The sequence below is a fragment of the Macadamia integrifolia genome, chromosome 9, assembly GCF_013358625.1.
Source record: "Macadamia integrifolia cultivar HAES 741 chromosome 9, SCU_Mint_v3, whole genome shotgun sequence".
Taxonomy (NCBI): Eukaryota; Viridiplantae; Streptophyta; class Magnoliopsida; order Proteales; family Proteaceae; genus Macadamia; species Macadamia integrifolia.
The window spans coordinates 198535-218918 of NC_056565.1; the positions used below are offsets into that span (position 1 = coordinate 198535).

General features: G+C 43.0%; 2 protein-coding genes across 4 annotated transcripts; both read right to left on the reverse strand.

The window, feature by feature from the left end:
- Window positions 1-1452: 1452 nt before the first annotated feature.
- Window positions 1453-5958, reverse strand: LOC122089002 (linoleate 13S-lipoxygenase 2-1, chloroplastic-like). 3 transcript variants are annotated; one of them, XM_042658409.1, is made up of 9 exons: window positions 5490-5958; window positions 4668-4930; window positions 4084-4330; window positions 3631-3951; window positions 3467-3552; window positions 3271-3381; window positions 2863-3164; window positions 2491-2757; window positions 1453-2239 (listed from the first exon to the last, which is right to left on the reverse strand). In XM_042658409.1, exons 1-9 carry the CDS (start codon window positions 5842-5844, stop codon window positions 1480-1482), a joined length of 2712 nt encoding a protein of 903 aa, XP_042514343.1. In that variant the 5' UTR covers window positions 5845-5958; the 3' UTR covers window positions 1453-1479. The 3 variants fall into 3 exon arrangements, with proteins under 3 accessions (XP_042514343.1, XP_042514342.1, XP_042514344.1); XM_042658408.1 differs by having other exon boundaries at window positions 4668-4936; window positions 5490-5954; XM_042658410.1 differs by having other exon boundaries at window positions 4084-4321; window positions 4668-4936; window positions 5490-5950.
- A 1282-nt stretch (window positions 5959-7240) lies between these two features.
- Window positions 7241-12086, reverse strand: LOC122089004 (linoleate 13S-lipoxygenase 2-1, chloroplastic-like). Its single transcript, XM_042658411.1, has 9 exons — window positions 11716-12086; window positions 10827-11095; window positions 10220-10457; window positions 9465-9785; window positions 9310-9395; window positions 9124-9234; window positions 8741-9042; window positions 8364-8630; window positions 7241-8134 (listed from the first exon to the last, which is right to left on the reverse strand). The coding sequence occupies exons 1-9, from the start codon at window positions 12056-12058 to the stop codon at window positions 7375-7377; spliced, it is 2697 nt and encodes an 898-aa protein (XP_042514345.1). The 5' UTR covers window positions 12059-12086; the 3' UTR covers window positions 7241-7374.
- Between the last annotated feature and the right edge of the window lie 8298 nt (window positions 12087-20384).

Genomic DNA, 20384 nt, shown 5'->3' on the forward strand with positions numbered 1-20384 from the left:
GGGAGGTCACCCTGTCGAATGGGTAGGGTGGGGAAGAATGGTTCTATGTGGGGGGGAATGGGGGAGGGGGGGAAGAGCATCGCATGGATGGAGGGAGGGAGGTATCCGGTGGAGGTGGATTTGTAGCCGGGAGGTCATGGGGGAGAAGTTGCAGGTTGGTAGCGAAGTGAGAGAGAGAAAGAGAGAGAGAGAGAGAGAGAGAGGGAAAGTTCAGATAACAAAGAGGGGGGAAAATCACTGATAACTTAGGAGAAACAAGTGAAATTGGGAAGGGAGATTCTCAACGACAACAACGACTCAGCCTAGCTACATGGTTCCGTGCAAAGACAAAAGAGTAGTAATAGGAAAAAAAAAAAAAAAAAGAACATGACGACAATAAATCAATAAATTTTCACCTAAATGGGGTCGGTTATGTGGATATTTTCCCTCCAATCATATCTAATCGATCTCATACTTGGGACAAGACCTAAATTATGCATGTCTTTCATTACTGTTTCTCTTATGGTCCTTTTAGGCTTACCCCTAGCTCTTTAGATCCATCAATTTGGATTAGACCACTCTCCTTACTGGTACTTCCCCAAGCCTCCATTGAACGTGGTCATGCCACATTAATGGCTTTCTCCTAGTTTTGTTGCACATCATCTTAACATCCTCATCTATGCTAAACATAGCTTATCTATATGACTCTTTTTAACTGTCCAATATTTTGCCTCACATCATAGTTAGAGGCTCAGACATACGACTATCCTATAGAATTTTCTTTCAAGCGTTAAAGAAATATGTTGGTCACCCAACGCTCCAGACGACTTTAATTTTCGATGAAAAACCATCTTCTATATCACCTTCTTTATTCATGATTAATCCCAGATATCTAATATAATTACTTTTGGGTATCTCTCTCTCCTCAATTTTCACCATTTCGTTATCCATCATAGTATTACTAAATTGGAGAGGATTTAGGTGCCAAATTTACCTCCTTAACCTTTCTAAATAATTGAAGCTTCATTTCGTAAGGGTAAGAAATGTATGGTTACAGATTATGTTTGTAACCAAGAAGATTACAAACAGATGCACCTTTTATATATATATATATATATATATATAACAAGACCAAGGCCAGTCATTGCACAAGATATCAAATCTGAGGTTTTGGATGGATGCTTGTCAATTAGAAGATCTCTCCTCGATAGATTGACGGAACAATGGAGGATGTATATGTTGACAATGGATTAGTGTTATTGGTTGCCGGTTCCATGGGGTCTGTTCCTCAGGCTGTTTGGTGCTTGTGTCTCATTTCAATAAGTTGGCTCTTTGAGTGTTTGGTCCCTAGAAGTCTTCCAGATAGCTTTGGTTTTGGGGTTTCTTATTCTTGTAGATTCTTTTCTTTTCTCTACTTAATAAATTGATATTATCTACAGGAAAAATAATTGATATGTTCATAACACACAAATATTTAGATGAAAATGCTCATGTTTCATTCTAAATAGAGATACTATTAGGAATTCCCATCCCTGTCAATCCAGATTTAGAGAATGGTTTCAGGAGTTGATATGGTACAATGCCAGCTCCAGTTCTATTCTTCAGCTTCAAGTCCGTGTTCCTGACATCAATAATTGCTTCAATCTCTTTCATTCTTTCATTGAACTTTTTAAATGCAGCTTTGGTAATTGGATTCTCAGCACATGATACTTCCATCTTTCCTCCAAGATACTCTTCGTCAATTGAGTGTGTTGACAACACATCATAGAGAGTCATCATAGTTGTAGCCTGAATTTGTGAAGGGAAGGAATGCAGGAGTGCTAATGCAGGGTTTTCTATGAATTTCTTGAGGACTTGTTCTGAAGGTTCTTCAGTGGGCATGTTGGTCCTTGCAATTGTTGGTCGATTGGGAAAGTAACCACCATATGCATATTGACCAAAATTTACAGCAGAATGGTGGCAGGAGGCAACCCAGATAATGGTTGTCAAGATTTCAATAAGATTTTCCACTGTTTTGAGGACAGGCCACCATGGTTCATCCTTCTTGTCTCCATGGCCTTGGGTTCTAACCTCTGTCCACCATGCCTGTAACTCTTGATCAGATTCAACTAGGCTAGAATCCGGGTAATAGTGGTTGACATAGTCGATAACCCAATTCTTTATGGCTGTCCATATAAGAAGACCATCATCTGCAAAGGGATAATCCTTGATGGTCAGCTTGACACCATGCTCAGCTGTTGGATCCTTGACTGCCATTCCCCTGTTAGAAATTGAAATTTAACACTAATTAGATCCTTCTGTCTATAGGATTCCATTCCCCTTTTTTGAAGCTATGCAATATCTAACCAAAGATTAAATTTTTTGAGTTAAGGCTCTTAATCTATATCAATGATCCAAACAATTCTTGATTCAGTTGTGATACACTATGACGTTATGCTTAAAATGCAACCAGAGTGTCCAATTGTTACATTTACATTGATTTCAAACTTTAAACAATATAAACATAATTACCTGTTAATGAGGTCAGCTGGTAGACCCTCCATGTCAAATCGCCAGAATTTGTCATAGGCAACAGAACTAAGCTCCATTGAATACTTGTGCGGTGAGAAGGAACTCTCAATTATCCCATTTGCATTGATGAGTACCATCCGAGCAATGGAATTGATCTTCATTGTGTACCGAAAATGAGGAAGCAACAGTCTATAGATGGGATGCATTGCACTTAGTTGACGATTTGCTGCAATTATGTATGGCTCTGTACAACAATGAGTCCTCAGCCTACATAAAAGTCACAGATTACAATATCAAATTTTTCTAGATACCACCAATATTGCCAAAATAAAGTCTAGAGGGATAAACTTTTGTTGGGATTGAAGGTTTTACCAGTGGTTGACAAGCTCATGATAGCTTGATTCATGAGCGCACACATGAGATTTGGCTAGTTTCCATAACCAACTATCAGTGTTATCAGTGCTAGGCAAGAACACTTGTTTCCACTGTGGCTTGCCATCTATAGGTGGTCTAGTGAGCTCAATAGCAAGGGATTTTAGGGTGCCATCAGGATTGAGAAAGAATAGTGTTCGAGACCCGTATAGTGTCGTGCCTTCTATTTCTCTTACTTTCTTCACATAAGGTAATAGCACATCATGATAATCCAACATGAATAGTTTCTTTCCCTTTATGGCCTGCAAACACAAATTAGAACCCATTTAGTAGATTTTAATTAAACCCTATCTTTTATTCTGGAGCCTCTGTTTTAGTTTGAACAGTTATGAATGGAATTTGTGCTACCTCATCGATAGTCATAGAATGTCCAATTACTTGCTCAACAATTTCAGTCGTAATTGCTGATTCCGGTGGGCCGTAGATCTTTGGATCGAGGCCACTCTTCAATGGCCATTCCTGCAAAATTTTGTGTATTTTTAGGCTTTCATATGCTATATATGCAGGTTATGTTCATAGTGGGGAGTATCATGATGTATCATACTGTGACCAGCTGAATGCTATAGGGGTTGACACCAGCAAGTGTTTGACGAGCGAATTCCTCATCTCTTAACCAGGAAAAGTGGTCTCCTGCAAAGTTAATGAATGATGTTTTTGAGAGAGAGAGAGAGAGAGAGAGAGAGAGAGAGGTTCTTAAGTAGTTCTTACTAGCAATCAGTTCAGGGATCTGAAAGCGCAGGATCCGTTCTCCATGTTTTATAGCCTTGGCAAGTCCCAAAGACAGTTTCTCCAAGAGCCCTTGATCTTCCTCAACTTGGGGTAACTCCATCCCTTGAGTGAAAAGGGAATCAATGGCGGGAAAGGAAGGGAATCCGAGATCGGGGTCTGTGAGAGTAGCTCTGATCTGAGGGAGCAAAGCATCCAATCCAGCATTTAGTGTCTCACCAAAGGATGTTAGCGTCTTGGCATCAGAAAATTCCTCGTCCCTTGGCACATATACGCTTAGGCTTCTTTTCTCGGACAAGGGATCTGCAACATCCAAGAATTAATGTGTCCATGCCATGATAGGGGAAGCAGAAATGAAGAAGTCTTCTGTTTTTTTTTTCTGAGTGGCGTTGGGGGGAAGAGGGGTGGTGGGGGGTGGGGTGCTTTATATCTTACCTTTGTTGCAAGGATCTCGGCCTGTTCTACAACGCCTTGGATAAGGGTGCTTCTCACCACCTAGCACTGGTCTTGCTAGTTCTTTGCTGTTGTCTGGGTTTCCAAGGTCATTGTACATATCGTAGTCGTAGATCCTCTCGAACACCTTTCGTTCTCCTTTTCCATCGCCCCGAAGGTTCTCAAGCTCCTTCTCTCTTAGCTTCCTCAAGCCATTTGGTGTTTGTGATGGCAAGTAGGACTGGTGCAACTCCACACCCATGCATAAAATTAGAATAATGGACTATGAAAACTCTGTTCTTCAAACCTTGAAATTTGATTTATGATGTCTCTTCTATTCTTATTTTCTCTTATTAACTAGGAGTAAATATGCATCTTAAACGGGTCCTGGGGTTTTTCAATTCTAGAATTGTTGACAAACCCATCCATGAATCATCTCAGCCATTTAACAAATGGTCCCAAAATCAATTTTCAGACTAAATGAGACAGGTCAATTCCAAAATGGTTTCAACCAATTCCAGTCCCAAATTGACACCCTTACTTGATAGTTTACGTTAGGGAAAAGATAGAGAGAGACAGAGAGAGACCTTGTTGGTGAAGAAGATCCTCTTTTGTGGGTTATCCGACTTGGGACAGACCCAAGAGTTGCAAGTGATGGTGAGAGGACCAGTGGGAGATCCATTGAGGACAATGGTCCTAATGAAGAGCTCCGTGGGGTGCTCATTCACCACAAGTACTGCACCGACATCCCCAAAAGTTGCAGGAACCTCCAACTTGCTCTCATACTTTGCATTCCCCTCGTTTTGGTTCACCCAACGTGCATGCCCTTTTATAGTATCCTTCTCCAATCCTGTCTCTTCAATAAAAAATAAAAAAATAAAAGTCGAAATATGGAATATGTTATCAGAATAAATTATTAGAGATTTGTGGTGTTTAGCCTTATGTTAAAACACTCTTATGCCAGTTCTGGAATAATTTCTACTTTAATTTCAGATTGATTTCATGAAATATTCAACAATTAGATATTTCATCAAGAAATTGAAATGATTTTGTTTCCACCAATTTGACATCATGTGGCAAATAGTGAAAAGCATTAATGGGAAAAAAAATCCAAAGTAACTTTCTTTCTAAGGTGGGATATAACATAAAACTATAGATGTGTGCAAGTTGTGGCTTTTTTTTGTTTCCTTATCATTTAATTTTATTCCTGGGTTGCAGACGCCTGGTAATTAAGGAAGGATCCATCTATCATGTGTATGACAGATTAGTCAATTATCACTCCATGACTTTAAGACCTTTGTGTGTGTCTAAGGCTATTTAGTAAGATAAAAAATTCTATAAAAAAAAAAAATCATAAAACTATAGATGTCTGCATAAATGAGAATTGCTCCTATTTATATAAAACTTACTTGGATCAAGTTGGGCACTTGCGAGTTCCAAATGAAAAGTTCTCCCAAGAATATCCTCAACATTAATCGGGCTTAATGAAATCTTAACGGTGAGAACAGCAGTAATGGTGATTGGGTTCTCTGCTGGTGCATTAGCCATGGTAGCTCTAATTCCACCACCACCGGAAACTGAGCGGAGACAATGATGATGATGAAAATGCCAACTCTTAAGTTTTGGGAACACAGTAGTCCTTGGCGGAGGTATGATGGGAAGCAATTTAGTCCCTTGGGCGGAGGCGATAGACTTGGGTAAGCTCAATAAGAATGGTGGTCCGTACGTGTTAGATAGGCGCAATACTACTTGAGTCTCAAACATCTTTTCTTGCCTTTTTGCTGAGTAAAAAACACAGAACACGGACGGGAGGACTCTCTCTCTCTCTCTCTCAAGTCAAGTCTGAATTGGGCCACTGATCAAAGCTCTCCTCCTTGTAGTTATATATTTTTTTTTGAACTTGTTTGTAGTCAAAGAAATTGAATAATTCACTTCTCCCTTATTCGTAAATATTTTTTGAAAAATCCTTGGAGATTCTATTTCTTTGGCTGTAAACCAGAAACAGAGAAATTCCTACAAATGAGAAACAGCAAAATTTCAATAGCAACACATAGCACACCAACATGAAGAGTCGTTTACGTATCAAATTCAAAAGAAAGAAACCATTTCATGTGATGCCATTAATAATCAGTGTGGGTCGTTTTGTCCATTCTAGACCTTCATAGTAAGAATGATAAAAGTTGTAGAACCTTATCGGTAGCTTATAGTAATCCATCATCGGTCACTCCTTGTACCTAACTATGGACAACCCAAACATTTTTTTGTCTTTTATCATATTTTTATCGTAAAGATATTTAATATCTCGGCTCTCACCATCTAAAATTAAGAAAACCCAATTTGAGTGGTACACGTTATAATGCCTTCTGTTTTTTGCAAGCCCCCTAATCTTAGATTTGGCTTGATATTTATTAAACCTCATTTGGCAAAAAGAGATATACAATCATAAGAAGTCACACACATTCTCAAATCTATGAACATGCCTAAAGAAAATAGAAACAAATAGGTCTAGATAAGCTGGATATCATTAACTACAATGGATATCTCAGCAGGGGATGGGGTGGAATTGATGATAGCACAGTGGAGGGCAGGGAAGCAGGGGATGGGGCTAGGACTAATGAGATCGAACATGTTAGGGCGAGGTTGCTGGGGATGGGCCTGGAAGGTATGTTGTAGGTCGGGGTGGAGTTGCAGAGTTGCAGCAGTTAGAGATGATGTGGCCTTTTGCCCAAAAAAAAAGAAATGAGGAGGAGCAGAGTCCCACATATATGATTAAAATGAAAAAATTGAATAAAATATGTAAAAGACGAAAAAAAAAAAAGAAAGAGAGGGAGAGAGAGAGAGAGAGAGAGAGAGAGAGAGAGAGAGAGAGAGAGAAAAGATGAAGTGATGGAGTATTTTAGAAAGCTCAATTTTGTTTTTCTTGGTATCCATGAGTAATAAATAACTTTTTTGAGGATTAATTAATGGAATAATTTGTTTCTAACGAGTTATTTGCCTAGCAGAGAGATTTTTTTCCAATAGTTCCTTCCTGTTTGGATCAAGAGTCCATTCTGCATATGTTGAAGACCATTCTTTTTTTTTTTCCCAATAATAGAGATTGATCATTTACCATTGCTGTAGCCTGATCATTATAGTGACTCATAATTTTAAGGAAGAATGATGCGCAATAGAAAATATTTGGATTGCATCCCATTCGCTAATGTTTGCAGCCATTGAAATTAATTATTCAGATCAAGCAATAAAGATTTGTCCACAAAACAGAAATTATTAGTTGAAAGCCCTCATGTTTCACTTCTAAATAGTTATACTGTTAGCAACTCCCATCCCTGTCAATCCAGGGTTAGAGAATGGTTTCAGGAGCTGATATGGCATGATGCCAGCTCCAGTTCTATTCTTCAGCTTCAAGTCCATATTTCTGTCTTTTATAATACCTTCAATATCCTTGATTCTCTCATGAAACTTCTCAAATGCAGCCTTGGTAACTGGATTCTCAGCCCATGATGCCTCCATCTTTTCTCCGATATATTCTTCATCAATTGAGTGTGATGATAACACATCTACGACAACCATCCCAGTTGTAGCCTGAATTTGTGTAGGAAGAGACTGCAGATATGCTAATGAAGGGTTCTCCATGAATTTCTTGAGATCTTGTTCTGAAGGGTCCTCAGTAGGCATGTTAGTCCTAGCAATTGTGGGTCGGTTTGGAAAGTAACCATCATATGCATACATACCAAAGTTTGTAGCCGAATGGTAGCAGGAGGCAATCCAGATGATGGTTGTCAAGATCTCAATAAGATTTTCTTGTGTTTTGAGATCAGGCCACCATTGTTCATCCTTCTTGTCTCCATGGCCTTGGGTCCTGACTTCAGTCCACCACGCCTGCAGCTCTTGATCTGATTCAACGAGGCCAGGGTCCGGGTAATAATGATTTACATAGTCGCTAACCCATTGCTTTATGGCTGTCCATAAGAGGAGACCATCATTTGCAAAGGGGTAATCCTTGATGATCAGCTTTAAACCATGCTCAGTTGTTGGATCCTCAACAGCCATTCCCCTGTTAGCAATTTCAATATAACATTAATTAGATTATTTGTCTTGTCTTAGGAAGTTAATGAATGAGTCGAGGATTACTTGAAACTGTTTCAGTATTTTTCATATTTTTCTGTTTTTAATCAAAGATTATTTTTGAGTTAAAGCTCTTCATTGGGTGTTTGTAATCCATATCAATGATCTTATAGGTATATTTAGCTGGATTTCAAAATTTTAAACCATATATCCATTACCTCCTAATGAGGTCTTTTGGTAGACTCTCCATGTCAAATCGCCAAAATTTGGCATACGCAACAGAACTTAGCTCGACTGAATACTTGCGCAGTGAGAACATCCTCTCTAGTGTCCCATTCGCATTGAGGAGGGACTTCCGAGCAAGGGAATTGATCTTCATTGTGTACCGAAAATGTGGATGCAACAGTCTGTAGATTGGATGCATTGCACTTAGTTGACGATTAGCTGCAATTATGTATGGCTCTGTACAACAATGAGCCCTTAGCCTACATAGAAGGAACAGAACAGAGCAATATCAAAGTTTGCAAGATTCTACAAATGGTGAATTGAAATCTAGAGGGATCGGTAAACCTTTGTTGGGTATTTAAGGTTTTACCAGTGGCTGACAATCTGATGATGAGCTGATTCATGAGCCAACACATGAGATTTGGCTAGTCTCCATAACCAACTATCAGTATTATCAGTGCTAGGAAAGAACACTTGTTTCCACTGTGGCTTCTCATATATGGGTGGTCTAGTGAGCTCAATAGCAAGGGGTTTTAATGTGTCGTCAGGGTTGAGGAAGAACAATGTGCGAGACCCATATAGTGTCGTGCCTTCCATTTCTCTTACTTTCTTCACAAATGGCAATAGCAAATCATGATAATCTAACATGAACAGTTTCTTTCCCTTGATGGCCTGCAAATACAAGTTAGAAATTAAGTAGATACTGAATCCGATCTCATTTGCTTGAATGGGTATTTATTGAATTTGTGCTACCTCATCAATTGTCATTGAATTTCCAATTCCTTGCTCAACAATTTCAGCTGTAATTGCCGACTCCGGTGGGCCGTAGATCGTAGGATCTAGCTCACTCTTCAATGGCCATTCCTGCAAAATTTTGTGTAATTACTTGTTAAGATGCAAGCTTGAATCTTTGAAGTTCATAGTTTTTATGTATCATACTGTGACTAGAATAATGCTATAAGGGTTGACTCCAGCAAGTGTTTCACGAGCGAATTCCTCATCTCTTAACCAGGAAAAGGGATCTCCTGCAAAGTAAATGATGTGTGTGAGAGAGAGAGAGAGAGAGCGAGAGAGACTTGGTTCATAGTTCTTACTATAAATCATTTCAGGGATCTTAAAGCGCAGGATCTGATCTCCTTCAGGTTTTATAGACTTGGCGAGTCCTGAGGAATGTTTCTCCGAGAGCTTTTGATCTTTGACTTGGGGTAAGTCCATTCCTTCACTGAAGAGGGAATCAATGGCAGGGAAGGAAGAGAATCCAAGATTGGGGTCTGTGAGAACAGCTCTGATCTGAGTGAGCAAAGCATCTAACTCAGCAGTGAGTACCTCACCATAAAATGTTAGTGACTTGAGATCAGAAAATCCCTCGTCCCTTGGCACATATACTTTGTGGCTTCTTTTCTCGGACAATGGATCTGCAACATCCAAACAAACTCTTAGACAACCCAGTTTATTTTGGAGTTTAATTGAAATGTACTTCAACATCCTTTTCGAAACTTTTTCCTTCAGTTCTAACTTTAAAAGAACTATATATGAATTCTAGCTGAAACGAAGAATGCCAAGGCTTAATCCCTTTATTTACATCCCTTTGTAGAAACCAAACCCTAAATAAGGCAAAGAAGAATGAAAATGTTAAACAAACAATCACACAAAGATTTATGTGAGTTGACAAGATTGTCTACATTCACAGTGAGATAAGATCTAACTTCACTTTCAATGGAGAAAATGGTTAAATACAATTGCTTGTCCTCACACCTCTCTCAAGATTGATTACAGAGAAAAACCAATAAGACAAGAATAAGTAAGACGGGGGAAGAAGAAATGGTAGAGATGGTGATTCATATCTTACCTTTGTCGGAAGGACCTCGGCCTGTTCTACAACGCCTTGGATAAGGGTGCTCCTTACCACCTAGGACTGGTCTTGCTAGTTCATTGCTTTTGTCCGGATCTCCAAGGTCATTATACTTGTCGTAGTCATAGATCCTCTCCCACGCCTTCCTTTCTCCCTGCCCATCGCCACGAATATAGTGAAGCTCCTCCTCTCTCAACCTCCTCAGACCACTTGGTGTTTGCGATGGCAAGTAGGACTGGTGCGGCTCCACATCCACACATGAAATTAATGTGAAGGACTATGAATTTTTTGTTCTTAAAACTTGAAATTGGATTCACTTTGATATCACCATTTATAAGAGTTGTTTGTGTGCATGAGAGTAAGTTGTCAATGTACACAACGATGGGCTTCTAGTCAGGCAGTTGAGCTCTGGCGTTAAGCCTAAGAAGGTATTTGTCATATAGGTCTAATAATGGGACAATTCAATTTTGATTCCTTCAAACAGTCAAATAGGTAACAAAATCCTAAAGTGCAGGAACCTTGTCTGCTCGAGACCCATTAGATGGTGAGTGGGTGATTACACTTAAAACATTTAGAGAGAGAGAGAGAGAGAGAGAGAGAGGACCTTGTTAGTGAAGAATATCCTCTTTAGTGGGTTCTCGGACTGAGGACAGACCCAAGAGTTGCAGGTGATGTTGAGAGGACCAGTGGGAGATCCATTGAGCACTATGGTCCTGATGAAGAGGTCCGTGGAGTGCTCATTCTCCACAAGCACTGCACCAACATCGCCAAATTTTGCAGGAACCACCAACTCGCTTTCATACTTTGCATTTTCTTCTGTTTGGCTCACCCAACTTGCGTACCCTTTTATGGTATCCTTTGCCAATCCCGTTTCTTCAGAAAATAAATAAATAAAATAACAATATAAAATTGAAGAAATTTACCACTTGTGATCAGCTATATATATGAAAATTTTTGACAAAGTACTCATGGGTGGCTTAAAAGTTTTCAAATTAATAGGTGGGGTTTAAGCCACATCAGTGTTCGTGGGTGATTCACTATCAAATGTAAGAACCATAGGAGGCTACCACCTCACTTCAAATCAATTAGTTTTAAGATAAAAACCTTAACATGTGAGAACCACGTCATGAAAACTCCACCCATGAAGACAGAGTCCACAAAAAAGCTTGCAGGTAAGGGAGAGTACTGAAGTAGTTCCAACCCAAAGTTTGAATGTAAGGGGGAGTAATAGATACGGTGAAAACTCACTTTAATACCATATAAAATTTTCAGCTCAAAAGTTTGAACTAATACGTGGAAGGACACCCAAATGTATAAGGGGGATTGTAGGCAAGGTGAAGATGAAATTATGCAGCTACCTGAGTTGCAGGAATTTTCCAGCTACTTGGCTTCCAGCCAAATAAATGAAATCTAAAAATATATTTTAGAAAATATCAAAACTTTAGATGATATTTCTAAAACGTAAGTATATTGTTCCTAAATATACTACTTACTTGGATCAAGTTGGGCGCTTACGAGCTCCAAATGAAAAGTTCCCACAAAAATATCCAATGGAAGCTTAACGTTGACAACAGCAGTGATGGTGATAGAGTTGTCTGATGCATTACCCATGGCAGCTCTAATGCCACCACCACCACCACCACCGCCGCCGGAGACTGAACGGAGACGTTGACAATGGCAACTCTTCAATTTTGGAAACACAGTCGGCGGCACTGGTCTCATGGGATGAAGCACTTTAGTCCCGTGGACGGAAACGATCAACTTGGGTAAGCTCAATAAGAGCGGTCTGTAAGTATTAAACGAGTGCACTCGATTCTCAAACATCGATCTCTCCATCTTTTCTTACCTTCTCTCGCTCTCTCTCTCTCTCATGTCTGAACTGAGCCACCTTGATGTTATATAGGATGGGAAGATCATAGAAGAACAAAATAGAAGATGCAATTACGTAGAGCAGTCCAAAGGTGATGGAAGTAAATATTAACTGACTGGAGAAGAAGCGTCACAGAGGTTACGTCCCCTTATTATTTAAATTTTCACGTGACATGAAACAATTTCTATGGCCTATCACTTCACAACAACTAAGCATGGGTAGAACTTGACACTCAAGTAACAACAATAAAACTTGGGTAAGGGTTGTGGAGACTAGAGATCGGAATAAAATATTTTCGTTTGAGAATTTGATTTTCCTTGTAAGAGATGTATATGAAAACTTGCGACATGTTGGTCACAAGTTTAAAACCTGGAATCAGTCTCTTTTGCGAATCAGGGGGTAAGGTTGCGTACAACTTGTCCCTTTCCAGATCTCACAGTTGCGGGATCCTCGTGCACTGGGTTGCTCTAGATGTATATGAAAACTTGATGTCTTAAAATCGAGTTAGGTTAGTTATATTGTTGATAATTAATTTCAAAAGCATTTTTCCCCTACCCAAGAAAGTTGGGGAAAATTTTCTCTTCACCCACGATTAAGAGAATGTGTTAAGAATTAACAATGCAGCAGTCTAGCGGAAAAGAAATCGCACATACACGCTAAACACAACAATTTTAAATGGTTCACCCAAGATGACTAGACAAAATACTAGAGTTTCCAATTATTAAACTGAGATCAAACTTTACCAAGATCAAAATGGAGATTCAATACTCTTCCCTATTCTTTTTAAAGTTTGACTTGCCTTAGTGTCACTTCCAAAGGCTATAAGGACACGGCGAAGAGAAATTAGGTCCAATAAGTTAAGAGCATAATTAGTTAGTGATTCTCTTGAATGGTATATCGATCATAGAATCAATGGATTGTGCGGCTAGTTGTGTCATGCAATTTGTAGGTTGGAGCTGAAATTTAGGGAGCAAGCTAACGCCAAGGTCTCATGCATATGCTCACATGTCAAGTTTCAACCCAGATGGAATAGGCAAAGTAAAATATTGAAAAATCTAAGAGTACCAAGAGGGTATAGGTAATATTTGGATCATAAATTGAAAAGGTGCACGTTAGTACATAATAGGACATAATTACATTTAAGTATAAAATTTAACAAGTAAAGAGCAAATTTGAACTTCCCTAATATATCTGTCGTCATATTCTTCAATGATGGTTCCCAAAAGGAAACTCATTTGATTCTTTCCCCTTATTTTGTTTTATTTCCAATTTTATTATACTTTCTTAATTGTTACTCGTCTAACCATATATGTATTATGGACGTCAATAGATCAGCCACGGATACTTTTTCAATTATAAATGCACTGGGTGCTTACGTATAGGGAGGGGGGGGGGAGAGAGAGAGAGAGAGAGAGAGAGAGAGAGAGAGAGAGAGTTCAGTGTACTAATTATGGATTATGGATTATGGATTATGGTAGGAGAGGTATATATTATACATGATAAAAAGGAAAATAAGAAAGAAATTTTTGAGGGACAATTCCTTAACTGGAGTGGCATTGTTGGCGTAGTATTTGAATTATTAAACTTCTGGAATGTAAAATATTGAATGAGAATTGTGATACAAAATACCAAGAACTTTACACTTGTAATTCAAGATTAAACTAAAGTTGGTTTTTTTTTTTTTTTTTTTAAATGGGTGCAAAGTGCAAACTGAAGGGGCTCAACGTTGGTAAAATTGAATTTTCAACCAATTACAAATCCCAATATTAATGCGATTTTTGTTTTTGGCACTGATGCGATAAAAATTGACCAAATGATCTTCCCTGCAACTCCTGGTGCTTTAGCCAACCTGCAAAGAAGAGATGACAGGGAAAACCCGGGCTGACCCGATTGGGGACTCTCCGATGCCTAAGTCAGATCTTTCCACAACAGATGCGCAAGAGAGTTTTTCCAGTAAAAGGAGTGATTGATCGATCCCCCAAGATGAAGGCTTACTTTGGTATTTATAGGCTGCTGATGGAGAGAGAAGAAGGGGAGTTTGTGGAGAGTCCGGTTCAGGCGTAGAGTCCTTGAGGGGAGTGGCTCTGTGATTCTGGGAATATTCCAAGTTCTAGGGAATATTCTAAGAATATTCTCCATTGATCTGGAGGTGCAAGTTGTGAGATGTGACGTGTAGTGGACAGAGTCCTGCCCCCGTGATCAGGGATCACGTCCCTTGAATGTAGGAGTAGATGCGTGCACGTTTCTGGGTGCCTTACTTGACTATGTTGAGCTTAGGTGATAGGTTGGTCGAGCCGAGGTGACTGATAGCACGGCCTGATGGAGGGCCGAGGTGACAGTACAGCCTGATGGAGGGCCGATGTGGCAGCACAACCTGATTGAGGGCTGAGGTGGCAGCATGGTCTGATTGAGGGCCAAGGTGGCAGAACGGGCTGATGGAGTGCCAAGGTAATAGCACGGCCTGATGGAGGGTCGAGGTAGTAGTATGGCCTGATGAAATGCCAAGGTGGCAGCACGACTTGACGGAGGCCGAGGTGGCAGCATGGCCTGATAGAGGGCTGAGGTAGTAGCACAGTCTGTCGGGACGTCGAGGTGGTAGCACGGCCTGATGGAGGGCCAAGGTGGCAGCACGGCCTGATGGAGGGCTGAGGTAGTAGCACGGCCTGAGGAGATGCCGAGGTGGCAGCACGGCCTGATTAAGGGCCAAGGTGGCAGCACGGCCTGAGGAGGGCTGAGGTAGTAGCCCGGCCTGATGAGATGTCGAGGTGGCTGCACGGTCTAATGGAGGACCGAGGTGCCAGCACGGCCTGAAGAGATGCTAAGGTGGCAGCACGACCTGACGGAAGGCCGAGGTGACAGCACGGCCTGATGGAGGGCCGAGGTGACAGCACGGCCTGACGGAGGGCTGAGGTGGCAGCACGGCCTGATAGAGGGCCGAGGTGGCAGCACGACCTGATAGAGGGTCGAGGTAGTAGCACAGCCTGAGGATATGCCGAGGTGGTAGCATGGCCTAATTGAAAGTCGAGGTGTAGCATTGGTCAAGACGATCCCTGCCCGTGCCGTGGTTGGAAGAAATACCCTCATCACCAACCCCCCGCTCTAGCAGTTCGGATCGATCTGCTAGAGCATTTAATTCGATCTCAACCTTTGTACGACCTGCGCTGTCTATTCAGTGCGAAACGTGCTGCTTCAATTCCTCAGTCGAGGCTGCTCAGCGGTTCAAGGACGTGGCTACCGCTTGTCTAAAGGCGAAGGAGGACGCAATGCGCATTCATAGGGAGCCGCTCAAGATCACAGGCCAACTAGAGGTTGAGAAGAAAATGGCTCGATCTGAGGAGGTCCGTGCCAATGATGTCGAGTTGATAACTGGAAAGCTGGAACCGGAGGTTGCTAAGCAACTCAATGCCAACAACAACTTGACGAAGGAGAATGATGCTCTCTAGGATGAGTTGTCCGAGACTCAGGGCGCTCGCAAGGAAGAGCTCGCAGCTAGGATTGGCAAGCTGAAAAAGCAACATCGGGCTGAGCTAGAGGCCAATGAGGTGGCTGAACCCTAGGCCTATCAGAAGTGGTCGGTTGATGTTAACATTGCTCCGTTTCAGGTCGGCTCGGATGATGCCATCTAGTTCATCCTGAGTAAGATGCCATGCTACAATCTGATGGACTATTAGTAGCACGTTCCCGCCCCTGCTACTTCGATGCAGCTCAATGGCTCGATTGACGTTGGTGAAGAAGTGACCCGACTCGAAGGATAAACAAGTGAAGAGCTAGGCCCATGGATTAGCCCCCTGAGATTAGCCTTGTATATATATATATATATATATATGTTTTTTTTTATGTAGATGTCTCATTGGAGCGATGTACTTTGAGGGATTCTTTCCACTTTTTTTATGAATGAAAAATTTATTTTGATGTCTTCATCTCTCAGCATTCTTGTGCTTCTTTCTTTATTTTCTTGTCCTTCGAGCGCGGATTGAAATAATTGTTGGAAGAATAAGGACCAGTACAGCTGTTTGAGTGTGGCTCCGTTCCCTAGCTAAGCTCGGAATTGATCTTCCATGTCTAGTTTATGAGCTCTTTAGGTGCCAAGCCTAGGCCTAGCCATAGGGGTGCTGAGCTGGGGCTCGATCTTAAAGAATGCCGAGCTTGGGCTTGGTCTTAGAGGGTGTCGAGCTTGGGCTTGGTCTTTTGAGGTGCCAAACCTGGGTTTGGTCTTGGCAGTGCCGAGCTTGGGCTCAATCTTTTAAGGTGCCTTGTGTTAAGGTCTTTTGTAGAGCCGAGCCAGGGCTCAGGCTTGCATGCCTTAGTGCGTAAGGGTTGAGGTTCCGAGCTGGGACTCGATCTGAGAATGCCGAGCTTGGGCTCTGTCTTAGAGAGTGCCGAGCTTGGGCTCAGTCTTTTGAGGTGCCTTGTGTTAAGGTCTTGAAGTTGCCGAGCCGTGCTTGGGCTTTCATGCCTTAATGCATAAGGGCTTGAGGTGTTGAGCCATGCTCTGGCTTGCGTGCCTTGATGCGTAAGGGCTTGAGGTGCCGAGCCATGCTCGGGCTTGGGTGCCTTAGTGCATAAGGGCTTAAGGTGTCGAGCCGGGTCTTGGGCTTGGATGCCTTAATGTGTAAGGGCTTGATTGTCAAGTAGGGGATCGGGCTTGCGTGCCTTAGTGCGTAAGGGCTTAAGGTGCCGAGCCAGGGCTTGGGCTTGGATGCCTTAGTGCGTAAGGGCTTGATTGTCGAGCCGGGGATCAAGCATGCGTGCCTTAGTGCGTAAGGGTTTAAGGTGCCGAGCTGGGGCTCGGGCTTGCATGCCTTAGTGCGTAAGGGCTTGAGGTGCCGAGCCAGGGCTCGGGCTTGTATGCCTTAATAAGGGCTTGATGTTCCGATTCAGGGCTCGGGCTTACATGCCTTAGTGTGTAAGGGCTTGAGGTACCGAGCCGGGGCTCGAGCTTGCGTGCCTTAGTGCGTAAGGGCTTGAGGTGCCAAGCCGAGGCTCGAGCTTATATGCCTTAATAAGGGCTTGAGGTACCGAGCCGGGGCTTGGGCTTGCATACCTTAGTGTGTAAGGGCTTGAGATGCTGAGCCGTGCTCAGGCTTGTATGCCTTAATAAGGGCTTGAGGTGCCGAGCCGGGGCTCGAGCTTGCGTGCCTTAGTGCGTAAGGGCTTGAGGTACCGAGCCGGGGCTTGGGCTTACATGCCTTAGTGTGTAAGGGCTTGAGGTGCCGAGCCGTGCTCGGGCTTGTATGCCTTAATAAGGGCTTGAGGTGTCGAGCCAGGGCTCAGGCTTGCATGTCTTAGTGCGTAAGGGCTTGAGGTGCCGAGCTGTGCTCGGGCTTGCTTGCCTTAGTGTGTAAGGGCTTAAGGTACCGAGCCGGGGCTCGGGCTTGCATGCCTTAATGCGTGAGGGCTTAAGCTACCAAACAAGGGCCTGGTCTTGATAGTGCCGAGCTTGAGCATGATCTTAGATGCTGCCGAGCTTGTACCTCAGTCTTAGATGATGCCGAGCTGTAGCTCGATCTTAAATGCTGCCAAGCGGTAGTCCAGTCTTTATGCCTTAGTTGTTAAGGTCTTTGTTTCCTTAGAAGAGCCAGATATTTGGGAGAAGCTTCATAGTATATTGATGTGTAGTATGCACTTGGGACAAATACATTGCTTCAAAATAGAATCTAATCCGCTTCGTGAATAAAATTGAATAACTGAGATATGGAAGCTAAGGTGCTGACAATATAAAATCTACAAGACTAAATAGGTTGTTCTGTGATGCATAAGAACCTTGCGTGTGCTTTGGCTTTTCTGACTGATTCTGTCGTGGGTCCTCCCATGATTGTTAAAATGGCTGGACCCACTAGCTGGTTATCATACTCGTCAGCTCGGTCCGTGACTGGTTCCTTCGGTGGCTCAGTCCTATCTCGGCTCGGCCTTGCATCATCTCTCCTCGGCTCGGGCCAATTCCCTCCATATTTCTGCTTCAAGTACTTGTTAAGGTATCCAGCCTTGATGAGCTCATCAATTTCCCTTTTTAGGGACTTGCAGTCTTTAGTGTCATGTCCATGGTCTCGGTGGTATTAATAATATCGGTTGGGGTTCCTCTCCTCTGGTTTAGCTATCATTGGCCTGGGCCAGCGAAAATACTTCTGGTCTTGGATCTCTAAGAGTAGGTTTGTTTGGGAATGATCAAGTTCATATCGCTCAGGTTTAGCTGTGTCAAGCGGCCAATCTGTTCTGTTTTTCTTCGACTCACGAGAATCATCTCTAAGCCTCAGAGTCCTTTTCTTCTCCTTCTCCGACTGATCACCCCTGTCAACTATCCCTCTGGCGACCAAAACTTCCTCCATGTTGGTATATTGATTGCATCGTCTTAACAGCTCGGGCATTGTTTCTGGCAAGTCAAGGGCCAGAGATTGGACCAGATCAGGGTGCATTACCCCGTTGCACAATGTGCTATACGCCACTCCTTCCGATAGGTTTTATACTTCCAGTGTCGCCTTGGTGAATCGGGCAAGGAACTCTCTTATAGTCTCTCTTGCTCCCTGCCTCATGTTCACCACGTTTTGCGTAGTTTGCTTCTACTTCATACTTGCTTGGAAACGTGTGAGGAACGCTCTTGTCAGCTCTTCATAGCTGCGGATGGACCGGAGCCGCAAGTTCGACATCCATACCAGCGCTACTCCTTTTCATGAGGCTGCGAAGGCTCGATAGAGAACGGCATTTGATCTACCATGAACCGTCATGGCCAAGCTGTAATACAGCAGATGATCATAGGAATCTATGGTGCTGTCATATCCACTGAAGACGGATATCACGAAATTTGAGGGCAGCTCGACGTCTATCAGTTAGCCAGATAGTGCATTATGGGCCAGAGTTACAGTTATGTCGACTAGGTGCCTTTGCCTCTACATTCCTTCTACTCGCTCAGTGAGGCACTGGATGCGGCTCTCCAGGTCATCCCTTCTCACCTCAGCTCGGTGATCTGGGGATCGTCATGCCCTTTCACCTCTTCTGGGGCTTCTTCCTCCGCCTTGGTGACCACAAGGCCGATCCTAACCTTGCAGTGGTGCGCCTCTGGTCGGCCTGGTGGGCTAGTCCTAACCCCCATGGGGTTGATCTCGTCGAGCTGTCCTCTGAGAATTTTCTCATTCTTCTCTGTGCGGATGCACGCCTCTAGTGAGTCTTTGAGGTGACAGCTGGCGTCTTCCTACCCGGGGTGGGGATCTATGGACATCATGTGTCTCTGGGCTCTGGTGACGCGTGGAATGACGAGCTCTTCCATTCTGGGCAGGAACGGGACCTTTCCTGCATCCCTCGGTAGGAGAGAGGGGTGGTACCAATTGAACAATGCGTGACGTTCTGGCCGACCCCCTCCTTGCTATTGATTGAGGGGTGACACTATTTTCAAAGAGATTCGTCATTGAGTTGTCTGCCCGAAACAGGCCTAGACGACTGAGCTAAACTAGTCCGTGGCACTGGAAGTGTCGAGCCGAACTGACGTATGAAGTCCCGCACTAGTGCGTTTGTCACTAACACCTATAGCTGCAGGCTCTGCATCTGCTCTTCCATGTTTGGGTGAATAACCCGGGATCATGGGACATGGCGAGATAGCTAAGGGTTCTGCTTGCGCTGATCCCCCTCTCCTTGGGCAACTTGTGCATCAAGCCTAGTTTGTTGGGGTCCTTATGGAGGGGTCTCTGCTGGGACATTCTCCTGCTCTGCCATTGGTGGTGAATGGGGACTTCCAAGTGGTGACTCGCGGGTGGGTCTTACTTGTGTTATCGTAGAAGAAACTACCTTCTCACTCCTTAATTGCATTGGTCCAAGGTGACTTTTTGTAACCGATTCCCACGGATGGCGCCAATCTGATGCGGTAAAAATTAATCGGATGATCTTCCTTGCAGCTCCTGGTGCTTTGGCCTACCTGCACAGAAGAGATGACAGGGGAGAGCCAGGCTAACCCGACTAGGGACTCTCCGATGCCTAAGTCAGATCTTTCCACAGCAGATGCTCAAGAGAGCTTTTCTAGTAAAAGGAGTGATTGATCGATCCCCCATGATGGAGGCTTACCTTGGTATTTATAGGCTACTGATGGAGAGAGAAGGAGGGGAGCATGGCCTGATGGAGGGCCGAGGTGGTAGCATGGCCTGATGTAGGGCCGAGGTGGTAGCACAGTCTAATTGAGAGCCGAGGTACAGCACTGGTCAAGACGATCCCTGCCCGTGCCGTGGTTGGGAAGAAATACCCTCATCAGGCACAAATTAATGTGAGAATTAGATTCTCTAAAAATCGAATATAGAGTTACATGGATGG